Source organism: Pleurodeles waltl, chromosome 7 (assembly GCF_031143425.1).
Source record: "Pleurodeles waltl isolate 20211129_DDA chromosome 7, aPleWal1.hap1.20221129, whole genome shotgun sequence".
NCBI lineage: Eukaryota > Metazoa > Chordata > Amphibia > Caudata > Salamandridae > Pleurodeles > Pleurodeles waltl.
In genome coordinates, this window is record NC_090446.1 from 3895638 (window position 1) to 3914595 (window position 18958).

Genomic DNA, 18958 nt, shown 5'->3' on the forward strand with positions numbered 1-18958 from the left:
TAGTGCTGGTGGCGGTGCTTCAAGTGGTGGGTGCAGTGGGAAGGCTGCCCACTGGGGATGCTGATGATGACAGATGTAGTGCCACCGGCGGAGCAAGTGATGGTACATATGGCGATGCAGGTGGCGGTGCCTGCGGCGGTGTCTGCGGAGGAGATGCTGCCGGTGGTGCAGGTGCTGGTAGTAGGGGAGGGAGACACCAGGCCGTCTCCAGCAGCCTCGGATGGCTGCCCACTGGGGATGATGCTGCTGACTGTTGTTGTGGCAGCAGCGGTAAAGGTGGCAGTGCAGATGGTGGTGCAGATGGCGGTGTGGGTGGCGGTGCTTTCCGCGGTACAGGTTGCTGGCCTGTCAGGACTAATGGTGGTCACGAATCCCTCACCTGGAGGCTCCGAGCCCTGAAGTGCCTTGCCTTTGGGTTGTTTGCCCTTCCCCACCTTGGCAGACGCTGCTGGGACCTTGGCACTGTCCTCTTGAGTTTTGGATGAGGCCTTGCTGGGTGGGTAGTGCATCTTGTCCGTGATGCATGCTGGCCCCTTCTTCACCTTGGCAGGTGGCAGAATCGGTTGGTCCTTTGCATTGTTCGGTGACACACTGCCAGCCCTGACGGGTGCCCCCTTTGATCCCCTGGGACTTGCAGGTACCACAGCAGATGCCGACTTGGTGGCTGAAATGCTGGCCTGGGATCTTGACACCCTGGCCCTAGGGGAAGGACGGGGGGAGGAGGCGTAGGGAAGAGGTCAATGTTAGCCAGGAAATGTTTTTTAGACACACTAGGACGGGAAAATGCATGGGAGTTGGGAGTGGAGGAAGAGGGAGTGGTTGTAGGAGGTGTACATCTGCTGAGTTTGGGTGAAGGTGTATGGGCTGGATGCTGTTGTGAGGTGGATGGCTGTTGAGTGGGTGTGTGCCTGCGTTTGTGTACTTTGGGAGGAGGGCTCACAGACACTGGGAGAGGACACAGGGGACGTGTGCATGGTTGTGGGGGTAGTGACTGGCCGTGATGGGTGTGTAGTGATGTTGGTGCTGGTGATGGAAGTGGTGGCTGATGATGTAGTGCATGCAGGTGTGAGTGGAGATGCTACTGGAAGGGAGGTGGACGAAGAGGAGGAGGGGGACACAGTGGAGGAAGTGGATGTTGGTATGTTTGCATGGGTATGGTACTTGTGTCAGTGCCCGTGAGATGATTTGTGGTGCTTATGTTTTCCTGAGCCACTTTTGTGTGTTGATTTGTGTGCATGCTGGTCTGAAGGTGTGCTTGGGATAGGGTGAAGTAGCGGGGATTGGGTCCAGGTAGTGGAAGTTGGAGGGGGGAGGCTGGACACAGGGACAATGGCTACCATCAGCATGCAAAGTCAGGATTCAGAATCTGTACCCACCCCCTTGTGGCTGCTGTGATGCTCTCAAGCGCCCATCCAACTCCGGATAGGCCACCGCCAGGATGCGGATCATCAGGGTGGTCATGGTGCGACGGGCACCCCTTCCACATTGGGAGTCCAGCCCCAGCTGGGCCTCTGCCGTTTTCTTGGTCCAGCGGCGCAGTTCCTCCCATCTCTTGCGGCAGTGGGTGCTCCGCCTCTGATAGACCCCCAGTGTCCGCACCTCCTTGGTGATGGCACGTCAAATACCCTTTTTCTGGTGGGCGCTGACCTAGAGAGAAAAGACAGTGGAAAATGTAATTACTCACCCGTCTGGACCATCATACTCATTGCCCACCAGTTCCCACCCATGCCCTGACGCACATACACTGACCACCACTCATGCAGCACTCAGGCCAGGACGCCTTAGCACCCTCCAACATGTGGCTTATATCCACACCACTCCAAACAGGCACTGCCCACACATCATGCTCACAGTGTACTCACCTGTTTGTCTGGAGGACTGTAGGAGGCTGGACTGGCTTGTAGTGAGTACCAAGGGGTACTTGCACCTTGCACCAGGCCCAGTTATCCCTTATTAGTGTATAGGGTGTCTAGCAGCTTAGGCTGATAGATAATGGTAGCTTAGCAGAGCAGCTTAGGCTACATATAGGGAATTGGCCCTGAACAATGTGGGGGCACCTTGGCTAGTGCCAGGGTGCCCTCACACTAAGTAACTTTGCACCTAACCTTTACCAGGTAAAGGTTAGACATATAGGTGACTTATAAGTTACTTAAGTGCAGTGTAAAATGGTTGTGAAATAACGTGGACGTTATTTCACTCAGGCTGCAGTGGCAGGCCTGTGTAAGAATTGTCAGAGCTCCCTATGGGTGGCAAAAGAAATGCTGCAGCCCATAGGGATCTCCTGGAACCCCAATACCCTGGGTACCTCAGTACCATATACTAGGGAATTATAAGGGTGTTCCAGTAAGCCAATGTAAATAGGTAAAATTGGTCACTAGCCTGTTAGTGACAATTTGAAAGAAATGAGAGAGCATAACCACTGAGGTTCTGGTTAGCAGGGCCTCAGTGAGACAGTTAGGCACCACACAGTGAACACATACATATAGGCCACAAACTTATGAGCACTGGGGTTCTGACTAGCAGGGTCCCAGTGACACATAACAAACATTCTGAAAACATAGGGTTTTCACTATGAGCACTGGGCCCTGGCTAGCAGGATCCCAGTGAGACAGTGAAAACACCCTGACACACACTCACAAACAGGCCAAAAGTGGGGGTAACAAGGCTAGAAAGAGGCTACTTTCTCACAAGGACCGTAGAGTAACGTGTACTGGGGTAGAACTGTAGGAAAGTACCATCTTGCCTGGCATGTTTGTAGGAGGCTGGACTGGCTTGTAGTGAGTACCAAGGGGTACTTGCACCTTGCACCAGGCCCAGTTGTCCCTTATTAGTGTATAGGGTGTCTAGCAGCATAGGCTGATAGATAATGGTAGCTTAGCAGAGCAGCTTAGGCTGAACTAGGAGACGAGTGAAGCTCCTACAGTACCACAAGTGTCATATGCACAATATCATAAGAAAACACAATACACAGATATACTAAAAATAGTAGGTACTTTATTTTTATGACAATATGTCAAAAGTATCTCAGTGAGTACCCTCAGTATGAGGATAGCAAATATACACAAGATATATGTACACAATACCAAAATATGCAGTAATAGTATTAGAAAACAGTGCAAACAATGTATAGTTACAATAGGATGCAATGGAGACACATAGGGATAGGGGCAACACAAACCATATACTCCAAAAGTGGAATGCGAACCACGAATGGACCCCAAACCTATGTGACCTTGTAGAGGGTCGCTGGGACTATTAGAAAATAGTAAGGGTTAGAAAAATAGCCCACCCCAAGACCCTGAAAAGTGAGTGCAAAGTGCACTAAAGTTCCCCAAAGGACATAGAAGTCGTGATAGGGGAATTCTGCAGGAAAGACACAAACCAACAATGCAACAACAATGGATTTCCAGTCGTGGGTACCTGTGGAACAAGGGGACCAAGTCCAAAAGTCACAAGCAAGTCGGAGATGGGCAGATGCCCAGGAAATGCCAGCTGTGGGTGCAAAGAAGCTGCTACTGGACAGTAGAAGCTTAGGTTTCTGCAGGAACGACAAGGGCTAGAGACTTCCCCTTTGGAGGACGGATCTCTCACGCCGTGGAGAGTTGTGCAGAAGTGTTTTCCCGGCGAAAGACCGCAAAAAACAAGCCTTGCTAGCTGCAAATCGTGCGGTTAGTGTTTTTGGATGCTGCTGTGGCCCAGGAGGGACCAGGATGTCGCCAATTGCGTCTGGGGACAGAGGGGGCGTCGAGCAAGACAAGGAGCCCCCTCAGCAGCAGGCAGCACCTGCAGAAGTGCCAGAAACAGGCACTACAAGGATGCGTGAAACGGTGCTCACCCGAAGTCGCACAAAGGAGTCCCACGTCGCCGGAGAACAACTTAGGAGGTCGTGCAATGCAGGTTAGAGTGCCGTGGACCCAGGCTGGACTGTGCACAAAGGATTTCCGCCGGAAGTGCACGGAGGCCGGAGTAGCTGCAAAAGTCACGGTTCCCAGCAATGCAGTCTGGCGTGGGGAGGCAAGGACTTACCTCCACCAAACTTGGACTGAAGAGTCACTGGACTGTGGGAGTCACTTGGACAGAGTTGCTGGATTCAAGGGACCTCGCTTGTCGTGCTGAGAGGAGACCCAAGGTACCGGTGATGCAGTTCTTTGGTGCCTGCGGTTGCAGGGGGACGATTCTGTCGACCCACGGGAGATTTCTTCGGAGCTTCTAGAGGCAGACTACCCCCACAGCATGCACCACCAGGAAAGCAGTCGAGAAGGCGGCTGGATCAGCGTTACAGAGTTGCAGTAGTCGTCTTTGCTACTATGTTGCAGTTTTGCAGACTTCCAGAGCGGTCAGCAGTCGATTCCTTGGCAGAAGGTGAAGAGAGAGATGCAGAGGAACTCGGATGAGCTCTTGCATTCGTTATCTAAGGAATCCCAAGAGACAGAGACCCTAAATAGCTAGAAAAGAGAGTTTGGCTACCTAGGAGAGAGGATAGGCTAGCAACACCTGAAGGAGCCTATCAGAAGGAGTCTCTGACGTCACCTGGTGGCACTGGCCACTCAGAGCAGTCCAGTGTGCCAGCAGCACCTCTGTTTCCAAGATGGCAGAGGTCTGGAGCACACTGGAGGAGCTCTGGACACCTCCCATGGGAGGTGCAGGACAGGGGAGTGGTCACTCCCCTTTCCATTGTCCAGTTTCGCGCCAGAGCAGGGCTAAGGGGTCCCTGAACCGGTGTAGACTGGCTTATGCAGAAATGGGCACCAAATGTGCCCATGAAAGCATTTCCAGAGGCTGGGGGAGGCTACTCCTCCCCAGCCCTGACATCTTTTTCCAAAGGGAGAGGGTGTAACACCCTCTCTCTGAGGAAGTCCTTTGTTCTGCCTTCATGGGCCAAGCCTGGCTGGACCCCAGGAGGGCAGAAACCTGTCTGAGGGGTTGGCAGCGGCAGCAGCAGCAGCTGCAGTGAAACCCCGGGAAAGGTAGTTTGGCAGTACCCGGGTCTGTGCTAGAGACTCGGGGGATCATGGAATTGTCTCCCCAATGCCAGAATGGCATTGGGGTGACAATTCCTTGATCTTAGACATGTTACATAGCCATGTTCGGAGTTACCATTGTGACGCTGTACATAGGTAGTGACCTATGTACAGTGCACGTGTGTAATGGTGTCCCCGCACTCAGAAAGTCCGGGGAATTTGCCCTGAACAATGTGGGGGCACCTTGGCTAGTGCCAGGGTGCCCACACACTAAGTAACTTAGCACACAACCTTCACCAGGTGAAGGTTAGACATATAGGTGACTTATAAGTTACTTAAGTGCAGTGGTAAATGGCTGTGAAATAACGTGGACGTTATTTCACTCAGGCTGCAGTGGCAGGCCTGTGTAAGAATTGTCAGAGCTCCCTATGGGTGGCAAAAGAAATGCTGCAGCCCGTAGGGATTTCCTGGAACCCCAATACCCTGGGTACCTCAGTACCATATACTAGGGAATTATAAGCGTGTTCCAGTATGCCAATGTGAATTGGTGAAATTGGTCACTAGCCTGTTAGTGACAATTTGTAAAGAGAGAGCGTAATCACTGAGGTTCTGGTTAGCAGTGAGACAGTTAGGCATCACACAGGGAACACATACATATTGGCCACAAACGTATGAGCACTGGGGTCCTGGCTAGCAGGGTCCCAGTAAACATAACAAACATACTGAAAACATGGGGTTTTCACTATGAGCACTGGGCCCTGGCTAGCAGGATCCTAGTGAGACAGTGAAAACACCCTGACATATACTCACAAACAGGCCAAAAGTGGGGGTAACAAGGCTAGAAAGAGGCTACTTTCTCACAGGGGTTGTGTAGGAAAGTACCATCTTGCCTGGCATGTTACCCCCATTTTTACTGTATGTATGTTTGTTTTTGCCTATGTGTCACTGGGATCCTGCTAGTCAGGACCCCAGTGCTCATAAAGTATGCCCTGTATGTGTTCCCTGTGTGGTGCCTAACTGTATCACTGAGGCTCTGCTAACCAGAACCTCAGTGTTTATGCTCTCTCTGCTTTTAAAATTGTCACTGCAGGCTAGTGACTAATTTTACCAATTCTCATTGGCACACTGGAACGCCCTTATAATTCCGTGTATATGGTACCTAGGTACCAAGGGTATTGGGGTTCCAGGAGATCCCTATGGGCTGCAGCATTTCTTTTGCCACCCATAGGGAGCTCAGACAATTCTTTCACAGGACTGCCACTGCAGCCTGAGTGAAAGAACATCCACGTTATGTCACAGCCATTTTTCACTGCACATAAGTAACTTATAAGTCACCTATATGTCTAACCCTCACTTGGTGAAGGTTAGGTGCAAAGTTACTTAGTGTGTGGGCACCCTGGCACTAGCCAAGGTGCCCCCACATTGTTCAGGGCAAATTCCCCGGACCTTGTGAGTGCGGGGACACCATTACACGTGTGCACTACATATCGGTCACTACCTAAATGTAGCTTCACAATGATAACTCCGAACATGGCCATGTAACATGTCTAGGATCATGGAATTGTCACCCCAATACCATTCTGGTATTGAGGGGACAATTCCATGCATCCCCTGGTCTCCAGCACAGAGCCTGGATACTGCCAAACTTGCTTTCCGGGGTCTCCACTGTAGCTACTGCTGCTGCCAACCCCTCAGACAGGTTTCTGCCCCCCTGGGGCCTGGGCAGCCTGGTCCCAGGAAGGCAGAACAAAGGATTTCCTGTGAGAGAGGGTGTTACACCCTCTCCCTTTGGAATAGGTGTGAAGGGCTGGGGATGAGTAGTCTCCCCCAGCCTCTGGAAATGCTTTGATGGGCACAGATGGTGCCCTCTCTGCATAAGCCAGTCTACACTGGTTCAGGGATCCCCCAGCCCTGCTCTGGCATGAAACTGGACAAAGGAAAGGGGAGTGACCACTCCCCTGACCAGCATCTCCCAGGGCAGGTACCAAAGCTCCCCCAGTGTCTCCCAGACCTGTCATCTTGAATGCAGAGGTGTGAGGGCACAATGGACAGCTCTGAGTGGCCAGTGCCAGCAGGTGATGTCAGAGACCCCTCCTGATAGGTTCTTACCTCTCTCAGTAGCCAATCCTCCTCTGTGGGCTATTTAGGGTCTCTCCTGTGGGCATCTCACCAGATAACGAATGCAAGAGCTCACCAGAGTTCCTCTGCACTTCCCTCTTCGACTTCTGCCAAGGATTGACTGCTGACTGCTCCAGGATGCCTGCATAACCACAACAAAGTAGCAAAAAGACTACCAGCAACATTGTAGCACCTCATCCTGCCGGCTTTTTCGACTGTTTCCTGGTGGTGCATGCTCTGAGGGCTGTCTGTCTTCACCCTGCACTGGAAGCCAAGAAGAAATCTCCAGTGGGTCGACGGAATCTTCCCCCTATCGCAGGCACCAAACTTCTGGATCACCGGTCCTCTGGGTCCCCTCCCATCCTGACGAGCGTGGTCCCTGGAACACAGGAGCTGGGTCCAAGTGTCTCCCACAGTCCAGTGGCCCTTCTGTCCCAATTTGGTGGAGGTAAGTCCACGCCAGACAGAAATCCTGTGTACTGTGTGAACTGCAGCTGCTCAGGCTTCTGTGCACTTTTTCAAGACTTCCTTCATGCGCAGCCTAGCCCAGGTCCCCAGCACTCCGTCTTGCCTTGCCCAACTCGCTGAGTTGGACTCCGACGTCGTGGGACCCTCCTTTGTGACTTTGAGTCGATTGCTGTCCTCAGATCTTCTAAGTGCCTGTTCCGGTACTTCTGCAGGTGCTGCCTGCTTCAGCGGGGGCCCTCTGAGTTGCTGAGCGCCCCCTCTGCCTCCTCCTCCAAGGGGCGACCTCCTGGCCCTTCCTGGGCCCCAGCAGCACCCACAATTATCAACTGCGACTCTTGCAGCTAGCAAGGCTTGTTTGCGGTCTTTCTGCGTGGAAACAACTCTGCATCCTCCATCACGCCATGGGACATCTTCTGACCAAAAAAGAAGTTCCTGGCACCTTCTGTTGTTGCAGAATCTTCGGCTTCCTCCACCCGGAGGCAGCCCTTTTGCACCTTCACCCGGGGATTAGTGGGCTCCTGCCCTCCTGGACACTTGCGTGACTCTTGGACTTGGTACTTTATTTTAGTGACAATATGCCAAAAGTATCTCAGAGGATACACTCCCTTAGGAGGTAAGTAATATACACAAATGATATGCACACAAACCAAAATCAGGTAAGTAACAGTTAGAAAAGTAGTGGAAACAATGTAGAATCACAATAGAATGCAATAGGTAGAAATAGGCCTAGGGGAAACACAAACCATATACTCCAAAAGTGGAATGCGAACCACGAATGGACCCCAGGCGTAGTGTAGGTTGTAGAGGGTCGCTGGGAGTGTAAGAAAACACTAAGGGTGTCCAAGATACCCCAACCCAAGACCCTGAAAAGTAGGAGTAAAGTGACCCTACTTCCCCAGAAACACACTAAAGTTGTGATAGGAGATTCTGCAAAGACCACAATGACTGCAAAGTACTGAAGACGGATTCCTGGACCGGAGGGCCTACAAAAGAAGAGGACCAAGTCCAAGAATCTCGAAACTGTCCAGGGGGGGCAGGAGCCCACTAAACCCCGGATGAAGGTGCAAAATGGCTGCCTCCGGGTGGAAGAAGCTGAAGATTCTGCAACAATGGAAGATGACAGGAACTTCTCCTTTGCACAGAAGATGTCCCACGGACTGCTGGAGGATGCAGAGTTGTTTCTTTGGAGAAAGACAGCAAACAAGCCTTGCTAGCTGCAAAGGTCGCAGTTGAAGAAAAAGGGTGCAGCCCGGGCGCAGAAAGGACCAGGAGGTTGCCACTTAGAAGAGGAGACAGTGGGGGCCCTCAGCAACACAGAGAGCCCATGCACAAGAAGGCAGCACCCGCAGAAGTACTTGAACACCGGTTCAAGAAAACTGAGCATGGCGGTCTGCTCATCACTACAAAAGAGGGTCCCACGAAGCCGGTGGTCAACTCAGCGAGTTGAGCAATGCAGGACGGAGTGCTGGGGACCTGGGCTGTGCTGTGCATGAAGGATTCCTTGCAAAAGTGCACACCGAAGCCCTAGCAGCAGCAGTCCACAGGATTACTGTCTGGAGAGGGGAGGCAAGGACTTACCTCCTCCAAATTTGGACAGATGGACCACTGGACTGTCGGGGGTCACTTGGATCCACCACCTGTGTTCCAGGGACCACGCTCGTCACGATGAGAGGGGACCCAGAGAACCGGACTGGCTTGTAGTGAGTACCAAGGGGTACTTGCACCTTGCACCAGGCCCAGTTATCCCTTATTAGTGTATAGGGTGTCTAGCAGCTTAGGCTGATAGATAATGGTAGCTTAGCAGAGCAGCTTAGGCTGAACTAGGAGACGTGTGAAGCTACTACAGTACCACTTAGTGTCACATGCACAATATCATAAGAAAACACAATACACAGTTATACTAAAAATAAAGGTACTTTATTTTTATGACAATATGCCAAAGTATCTTAGAGTGTACCCTCAGTGAGAGGATAGGAAATATACACAAGATATATATACACAATAGCAAAAATATGCAGTATAGTCTTAGAAAACAGTGCAAACAATGTATAGTTACAATAGGATGCAATGGGGAAACATAGGGATAGGGGCAACACAAACCATATACTCCAGAAGTGGAATGCGAACCACGAATGGACCCCAAACCTATGTGACCTTGTAGAGGGTCTCTGGGACTATTAGAAAATAGTGAGAGTTAGCAAAATAACCCTCCCCAAGACCCTGAAAAGTGAGTGCCAAGTGCACTAAAGTTCCCCTAAGGAAAAAATAGTCGTGTTAGAGGGAAAATGCAAGGAAAACACAAATCAGCAATGCAACAACGATGGATTCCTGACTGAGGGTACCTGTGGAACAAGGGGACCAAGTCCAAAAGTCACAAGCAACTCGGAGATGGGCAGATGCCCAAGAAATGCCAGCGGTTGGTGCAAAGAAGCTCTTACTAGGCTGAAGAACTGTGAATACTGCAAAAACGACAAGGGCTAGAGACTTTCCCTTTGGAGGATGGATCCCTCACGCCCTGGAGAGTCGTGCAGAAGTGTTTTCCCGCCAGATGGACGCCAACAAGCCTTGCTACACGCAAATCGTGCGTTTGGCGTTTTTGGACGCTGCTGGGGCCCAGGAGGGACCAGGAGGTCGCAAATTGGACCTGCAGAGAGAGGGGACGTCGAGCAAGACAAAGAGCCCTCACTGAAGCAGGTAGCACCCGGAGAAGTGCCAGAAACAGGCACTACGAGGATGCGTGAAACGGTGCTCGCCGAAGTTGCACAAAGGAGTCCCACGTCGCCGGAGACCAACTTAGAAAGTCGTGCAATGCAGGTTAGAGTGCCGTGGACCCAGGCTTGGCTGTGCACGAAGGATTTCCGCCGGAAGTGCACAGGGGCCGGAGTAGCTTGCAAAGTCGCGGTTCCCAGCAATGCAGCCCAGCGAGGTGAGGCAAGGACTTACCTCCACCAAACTCGGGCTGAAGAGTCACTGGACTGTGGGAGTCACTTGGACAGTGTCGCTGGATTCGAGGGACCTAGCTCGTCGTGCTGAGAGGAGACCCAAGGGACCGGAGATGCAGCTTTTTGGTGCCTGCGGTTGCAGGGGGAAGATTCCGTCGACCCACGGGAGATTTCTTCGGAGCTTCTGGTGCAGAGAGGAGGCAGGCTACCCCCACAGCATGCACAAGCAGGAAAACAGTCGAGAAGGCGGCAGGATCAGCGTTACAGAGTTGCAGTAGTCGTCTTTGCTACTATGTTGCAGGTTTGCAGGCTTCCAGCGCGGTCAGCGGTCGATTCCTTATCAGAAGGTGAAGAGGGAGATGCAGAGGAACTCGGCTGAGCTCATGCATTCGTTATCTAAAGTTTCCTCAGAGACAGAGACCCTAAATAGCCAGAAAAGAGGGTTTGGCTACCTAGGAGAGAGGAGAGGCTACTAACACCTGAAGGAGCCTATCACAAGGAGTCTCTGACGTCACCTGGTGGCACTGGCCACTCAGAGCAGTCCAGTGTGCCAGCAGCACCTCTGTTTCCAAGATGGCAGAGGTCTGGAGCACACTGGAGGAGCTCTGGACACCTCCCAGGGGAGGTGCAGGTCAGGGGAGTGGTCACTCCCCTTTCCTTTGTCCAGTTTCGCGCCAGAGCAGGGGCTAAGGGGTCCCTGAACCGGTGTAGACTGGCTTATGCAGAATTGGGCACCTCTGTGCCCAACAAAGCATTTCCAGAGGCTGGGGGAGGCTACTCCTCCCCTGCCTTCACACCATTTTCCAAAGGGAGAGGGTGTCACACCCTCTCTCAGAGGAAGTTCTTTGTTCTGCCATCCTGGGCCAGGCCTGGCTGGACCCCAGGAGGGCAGATGCCTGTCTGAGGGGTTGGCAGCAGCAGCAGCTGCAGTGAAACCCCAGGAAGGGCAGTTTGGCAGTACCAGGGTCTGTGCTACAGACCACTGGGATCATGGAATTGTACCAACAATGCCAGGATGGCATAGAGGGGGCAATTCCATGATCATAGACATGTTACATGGCCATATTCGGAGTTACCATGGTGAAGCTACATATAGGTAGTGACCTATATGTAGTGCACGCGTGTAATGGTGTCCCCGCACTCACAAAGTTCAGGGAATTGGCTCTGAACAATGTGGGGGCACCTTGGCTAGTGCCAGGGTGCCCTCACACTAAGTAACTTTGCACCTAACCTTTACCAGGTAAAGGTTAGACATATAGGTGACTTATAAGTTACTTAAGTGCAGTGTAAAATGGCTGTGAAATAACGTGGACGTTATTTCACTCAGGCTGCAGTGGCAGGCCTGTGTAAGAATTGTCAGAGCTCCCTATGGGTGGCAAAAGAAATGCTGTAGCCCATAGGGATCTCCTGGAACCCCAATACCCTGGGTACCTCAGTACCATATACTAGGGAATTATAAGGGTGTTCCAGTAAGCCAATGTAAATTGGTAAAATTGGTCACTAGCCTGTTAGTGACAATTTGAAAGTAATGAGAGAGCATAACCACTGAGGTTCTGGTTAGCAGAGCCTCAGTGAGACAGTTAGGCACCACACAGGGAACATATACATGCACACCTATGAGCACTGGGGCCCTGTGTGACAGGGTCCCAGTGACACATACATATAGGCCACAAACCTATGAGCACTGGGGTCCTGACTAGCAGGATCCCAGTGACACATAACAACCATACTGAAAACATGGTGTTTTCACTATGAGCACTGAGGCCTGGCTATCAGGATCCCAGTGAGACAGTGAAAACAGTGACAAACACCCTGACATACACTCACAAACAGGCCAAAAGTGGGGGTAACAAGGCTAGAAAGAGGCTACCTTCTCACAGTGAAGCTGACATTTGGTGCCTGCGTTAGAAGGGGGTAGACTCCGTCAGCCCACGGGAGATTTCTTCATGGCTTCCAGTGCAAGGTGAAGGCAGACAGCCCCCAGACCATGCACCACCAGGAAACAGTCCAGAAAGCCGGCAGGATTAGGTGCTGCAATGTCGCTGGTAGTCTTCTTGCTACTTTGTTGCAGTTTTGCAGGCGTCCTGGAGCAGTCAGCAGTCGATCCTTGCCTAGCAGGATCCCAGTGAAACAGGCAAAAACAACTGACATACAAGTAAAAATGGGGGTAACATGCCAGGCAAGATGGTACGTTCCTACACCAGTTTATCACTGACCTTTGGTGTGGCAGACTTGTGTGGTTGTCTGTATTGTGGTGGATTTCTATGTGTGGGTCATAATACCTGTGGAGGATTACCGCTGCGGTCACGGTATCTTGGCAGCCGTCGGCATGGCGGTAGACGGCATTTACCGCCAGGGTTGTAATGAGGGCCTAAGTCTATTGGATGGGATAATCCTCGCCTCCGTGTCCTTAATAGAATTGAAAATTCATGTTGCGTATGTTAGAAACTTTTTCATTCTATATCAGGACCGGAGACTTTGGATTATGCTTGTTTAAAGCTGTTGTAAGACAACCGAGGCTACATCCAAAATTGGTTTGAAATTACATGTTTTGAATGCAGAGTCGGATAACCAGTCTGCTGCCTTCATTATTTCTTGCAACTGAGAGCCGAGAGAAAAGGATTTCGATGCCATAGTGCCTCGTACAGAGTGGGCCCCAAACACAGAAGTATTTATCCCTGCTTCAGTCAGAATCCATCTCACCCAGCGAGCCAAGGTAGCAGAAGATAACGGATGAAAAGGTTTTTGAAGTGCAATTAACAATTGGCCCCCAGGAGATTGATGAAATTCTCAGCTATGGTCCTCATACTCCCTTAAACATTGTACCACACACAGTTTGGTATCTTCCAGAAAACTAGGATAGGTTACTTGCCTTGAAAAAGTCTTCATTCTTCTGGATATTGAAAAGGTAACTCCATTCAGGGAAAAGACACGACCAGAAATGTCTAGAGCTCTCACGTCTAACACTTGTCTACATGATGATATTAAACACAACAACATAGTCAGTTTAGCGGACAATTGCTTCCAGAATAAGTCTGTGATACAAGCCCATTGTCGCAAAACTTTTAAGATGATATTTACATCCCAAAGATGAGCATAGTTCGGTTGAGGAGGATTAGCCACTCGGATACCCCTCATCACCCTAAACACAAGAGGATGTATAGCGGATCTATAATTATTTACTGTGCAGAAACGTAGCCCCTGAGATGCTATATCTGCGAAGAAATTGACTACAGCAGCAACTTGGGCCCCAAGGGATCCAAATCCCGAGGGCTGCACCATCCCACCCATCTACGCCGTGCCGAGGAATAACGTTTATGGATGGAGTCTGACCAAGATGCTAAGATGAAGGAAGCAGATTGCTCCAAAAGGCCTGGCAGGTGCCAATGTTGCCTGAAATGCGCCAGAACATGAGGTGTCCTTTGTCCTGGATTAGAAGAGGATGTGTTTGACCTGCTGGGATTGAGGGAACCTGAACCGGGAAGTCCCTGGACATTTCCAGGAGAACTGGGAACCAAGGCTGAGCTCTCCAGAGAGGAGTTATCAGAATTAGCTCTGCTTTCTGAATGAGAGATTGAGACGCTACTCTGGGTATCATTATAAAGGGGGGGAAGGAGTAAAGAACTGGCCCTGTCCACTGTTGAAGAAAGGCATCCGTGACAGGGGATCAGGTCTCCAAGAGTAGAACTGATGCAGCTGGTGGGAAAGATGAGATGCAAAGAGGTCTATGTGACACTGTGCCCATCTCCTCTGGAGGGTTTGGAACACTGTGGGATGGAGTTTCCACTCACTGAGATCTGAGGAATCTGGAATTCTAGTCTGCTATTGTATTGAGTTGACCTGGAAGGTATTCTGCTGTTACTGAGATCTGATTCTGGAGCCAATAGCGCCAAAACGCCTTCGCTATCTCTGCTAGAATATGAGACCTTGTCCCACCTAGCTTGTTGACTTAACGCACCACAGAGACGCTGTCCATGCGCAGGAGAATGCAACAATTGGAACGAGGGGCCAGAGTTTTTATGGCGAATGAGCCTGCTAACACCTCCAAGTAATTTATATGAAGCCGAGACTCGTTGTTAGACCAACGCCCTCCTGTGGAGACAGAGTTGCATCTGGCTCCCCAGCCCCATTTGCTGGCATCTGATTCCAGAATGACACCCGGACGAAATCCGAAGATGGCCCTGCCGATCCACGCTGCCATGTGGTTGAGCCACCATTGGAGTTCGCAACGCGTCTCCTGAGTCACAGTTATGATTTCTGTGTAAGAAAGACCCTTCTGGAGGTGATGGATTTTTAGACGTTGAAGCACCATGTAATGCAGGGCCGCTGGAAATATGGCCTGTATGGAAGACACTAGAAGTCCCATTATCCTGGCCAGGACCCTGAGGGATATTTTGTCTTTCTGGAGAGTGGACTTGATCTCCTTCCGGATTGATTGTAACTTCTGGGCCGGAAGGGACAGGAGGGAAGAAACAGAGTCGATCTGGAACTCCAGAAACTCCATCTGACGAAATGACATCAGAGCGGATTTCTTTACATTGATCAAAAATTCCAGTTCTTGGAGCAACTGTATGGTCCAATCTAAATGTTGCATGAAGAGATGGGCATCTTGGGCCATCAGCAACATAACATCTAAATAGACGATCATCCCAACTCCTTTGGCTCAGAGGCTCTCTACTACAGGGCGCATAACTTTGGGGAAGCACCAGGGTGCGGATGAAAGGCCGAAAGGGAGTACCTTGAAGTGGAACCATTGACTGTCCCATTGGAATTGGAGATATCTCCTGTGGGGGGTGGAAAATTAGAATTGTGAGATAGGCATCTTTCAAGTCCAAGCGTACCATGCAGTCGCCTTCCCTGAGAATGTCCCTGAGAATATGGATCCCTTCCATCTTGAAGTGCCGGTATAGTATCCAGTTGTTGAACTCCCTTAGATTGATCACTAGGCGTGACCCTCCACCTCTCTTGCTTACCGTAAAAATATTGCTGCAATAGCCTGAAGGGTCTGGATGGCATGGAGCATTTGCGTCTTTGAGCAACAATTGTTGGACCTTTTGCCGAATAAAATCTAGATCTAGTTGGGAAAAATGGATAGGAGGCGGCAAGGACATCTGCTGAGGATTCCCAAAGAATTCTAGACAGAAACCTGCAACTGTCTCCAGAACCCATTGGTCTGATGTTAGTGCTGACCAATTGTGAAGAAAAATCCTGGTCCTTCCCCCTAGAGTTACAAGAGAAGGTGAAATGAGGCCTACCATGAGGGTTGGAGCTGGAGTTGTAATTGTTCTTGAAACCACCTTGGTTGAAGCGGGTACGGAGTGCTCGGGCTCTGGCAGGGTAGAAGGTGTCTCGGGGAGACGAAAAACCTCTGCCTGATGGGGTGTAGGATGACTGAGGGCTGTTTGAGGCGGCGCGGCCAGTCAGGCGCCCTTGTAGTCTGCCGGCCCTGGCAAAAATTTGATTTTGGAAGACCTTGTTCATGGAGATCTGGATTTGTCCAGTGCTGTGAATGTATGGACGAATTTGCCCAAATCATTCAAGAATTTGTTGCCAAACAAGAGTCCGTTGGCTAGGGGCCCCGGTTCTGCATTTGTGAGGTCTACCAACTTCAGATCTATACGAAGTGGAATAGACTTTCTCCTCTCCAGGGAGATAGCGCAATTAGCGTTAACCAATAAGCAGAGCACGCACTGACCCCATGCGGCCAGGGTATAAGGGTATACTTGTGAAGAGGATTCCCTTGTTGCGACCGCCAGGTCTAGGATTTTACATAACGGACCAGAGAGGTCTAGGACTTTGTCCTGGCAGGACTTCCAGGACCTATCTATCTCCTTCTTGGGGTCCTTTGTGGAGCGATTGAGAAAGGTTGCCAGATTCGGGTCCAGCTCAGGGGTCATAGCCACCTTGTCGGGTATGTCAGGTCGTGGACACTCAGACCGCAGGCGACTCTGGACGTCCTTATCTAGGGCCTTCTTTATACGTGCATGGGCATGGTCCGTCACTGCAGGGAGGGGGGCCTAGTCTGAGGTCCTGGGGTGGATAATCTCATCTTGGTTGAAAGTGAAAGCAGACATAGGGGCTGTACCTTCAGAGGAGGGTGGGGCGGTGCTGTTCATCAGAGGAGTGTCTGTGCAGCTTGTGCGGGAGAGATCCGTTGTCTGAATATGACTGGGACGAACGGGAGGCATCGTCTGGGCGGGGGGAGAAAGGGCTTGGGCGCGGGTGGACTGTTTAGCTGAATACTGGTGGTCGGAGTAGGACTGAGATTGGGACAGATGGGCAGTGGGCGCTGCGTGAGGGCATTCGGGTCCTGGCCAGCGCTAGAAAGGGGCATGGGATTGCCGTAGGGAGGGGCAGTCAGCACGTAGCGCTTCATCTGTCTGGTGATAGGTTGGAGCGCAACTGCCAGGGCGCGACCGACAGACTGTGCCACTGAGGCGTCAAGGGCGTGAACAATGTCCTCAGCGAGGAATAAATCCTCCTGCTCAGCGAAGCAGGCTGCACCGTCTGGCCTCTGACGCTCACTCATGGTGAGTGGAGTGCACAGGCCTGAGTAGTAGTGCTCACTTTCCAATATTGGAAATAAGGGGGTCCCCAAGCTTCTGTGGCCGTACAGGAGGCAAACTGGAGCAGAAGCAACAACTTCTGAAGCCTCTCTCTGGGAGGTGGGGGGCTATGGTATCAGACCCCCCCCACAACCACCACCAGAAGGTGTCTCTCCTTTGCGCATGCGCCATTCCAACACTGTGAAGCAGTGGAACGCCGCAGGGCATTAGAGCCTTCTATATGCTGATGAGAAGCTCTTATATGGAAACAGGTAGAAACCACATTTGCCACCGAGTATACGTTTTAAAACCATGTTTCATCACTACACGCGCTAGGAGGTATGCTCCAGTACGCATGCGCCTTAAAAGTTTACTTTTTCTTTACGCGTGCGCACTACAAATAGCTTTCTCAGCGCATGCGCCCAATAATGGTATTTCTCCTTACCGCATGTGTTGTCTAGTAGTATCGCTCTACGCGCACGCGCTCTACATAGAATCTCGTTGCCCATGCGCTTTAGAAACCACGCCCCTTACATCTCTCTTCTTGCGCATGCGTTTTGCCTCGGGTCTCCTTTCTGCACATGCGCTTTACAGCAGTCGCCTTCGCGCATGCGCTGCAGTAGTGTCTCTGCTCCGCGCATGCTATGTCGGAGACCTGCCGGAAGTCTTGGTCTCCCAGGCGGCCTCAGTTCGGTAGTTTCTCGGTCGCTTCGGTGCTCGGACCCGGAGGAGCCTCTGCGGGGAGAACACGAGGACCCCGTCCCCGGAGAGGCCTGCGCTGTGCCCGGCAGCTGGAGGGAGGAGCCGCCATGAAGCCCAACAGAGCGGCGCCGCGGTGGGGGACAGGACAGGTGAGGCCGGGAGGGAGCGAAGGGGGGGACGTGCATGCGGGCTGTACCCCGGCAGCTCCTGGGAGCAGCACAGCCTTCCCATCGGATCCTGGCAGCCGTGGGTGTCCGCTGTGCCCCGGGGGCGGGGGGGTGTGGGGCTGGGGGAGTTCCTGCCCTGTTGGGGGGTGATGGGGGAGTGGTCTCTGTGTCCTGGGAGGGTGATGGGGGGAGTGGTCTCTGTGTCCTGGGAGGGTGTGATGGGGGGAGTGGTCTCTGTGTCCTGGGAGGGTGTGATGGGGGGAGTGGTCTCTGTGCCCTGGGAGGGTGTGATGAGGGGAGTGGTCTCTGTGCCCTGGGAGGGTGATGGGGGGAGTGGTCTCTGTGTCCTGGGAGGGGGTGATGGGGGGAGTGGTCTCTGTGTCCTGGGAGGGGGTGATGGGGGGAGTGGTCTCTGTGCCCTGGGAGGGTGTGATGGGGGGAGTGGTCTCTGTGCCCTGGGAGGGGGTGATGGGGGGAGTGGTCTCTGTGTCCTGGGAGGGTGTGATGGGGGGAGTGGTCTCTGTGTCCTGGGAGGGGGTGATGAGGGGAGTGGTCTCTGTGCCCTGGGAGGGTGTGATGAGGGGAGTGGTCTCTGTGCCCTGGGAGGGTGTGATGGGGGGAGTGGTCTCTGTGCCCTGGGAGGGTGTGATGGGGGGAGTGGTCTCTGTGCCCTGGGAGGGTGTGATGGGGGGAGTGGTCTCTGTGCCCTGGGAGGGGGTGATGGGGGGAGTGGTCTCTGTGTCCTGGGAGGGTGATGGGGGGAGTGGTCTCTGTGTCCTGGGAGGGTGTGATGAGGGGAGTGGTCTCTGTGCCCTGGGAGGGTGTGATGGGGGGAGTGGTCTCTGTGCCCTGGGAGGGTGTGATGGGGGGAGTGGTCTCTGTGTCCTGGGAGGGGGTGATGGGGGGAGTGGTCTCTGTGCCCTGGGAGGGTGATGGGGGGAGTGGTCTCTGTGTCCTGGGAGGGTGATGGGGGGAGTGGTCTCTGTGTCCTGGGAGGGGGTGATGAGGGGAGTGGTCTCTGTGTCCTGGGAGGGTGATGGGGGGAGTGGTCTCTG

General features: G+C 52.2%; 1 protein-coding gene and 1 long non-coding RNA gene across 5 annotated transcripts in view; both read left to right on the plus strand.

Moving 5' to 3' along the window:
• Positions 1-18958, plus strand: part of LOC138303505 (uncharacterized) — a 1082407-nt gene that overhangs the window by 228931 nt on the left and 834518 nt on the right. The window lies entirely within an intron of this gene.
• Positions 17600-18958, plus strand: part of LOC138303490 (zinc finger protein 2-like) — a 56681-nt gene continuing 55322 nt past the window's right edge. For 3 of the 4 annotated variants that reach the window (XR_011205404.1, XM_069242665.1, XM_069242666.1), the window contains exon 1: positions 17601-17885. Coding sequence is in view for 3 of the 4 variants with exons in the window: in XM_069242665.1 (XP_069098766.1) it covers positions 17679-17885 (207 nt within the window). In the remaining variant the exon portion in view is untranslated. Of the gene's footprint in view, positions 17886-18958 lie in introns of all 4 variants that reach the window. The other variant, XM_069242667.1, reaches the window with a different exon arrangement.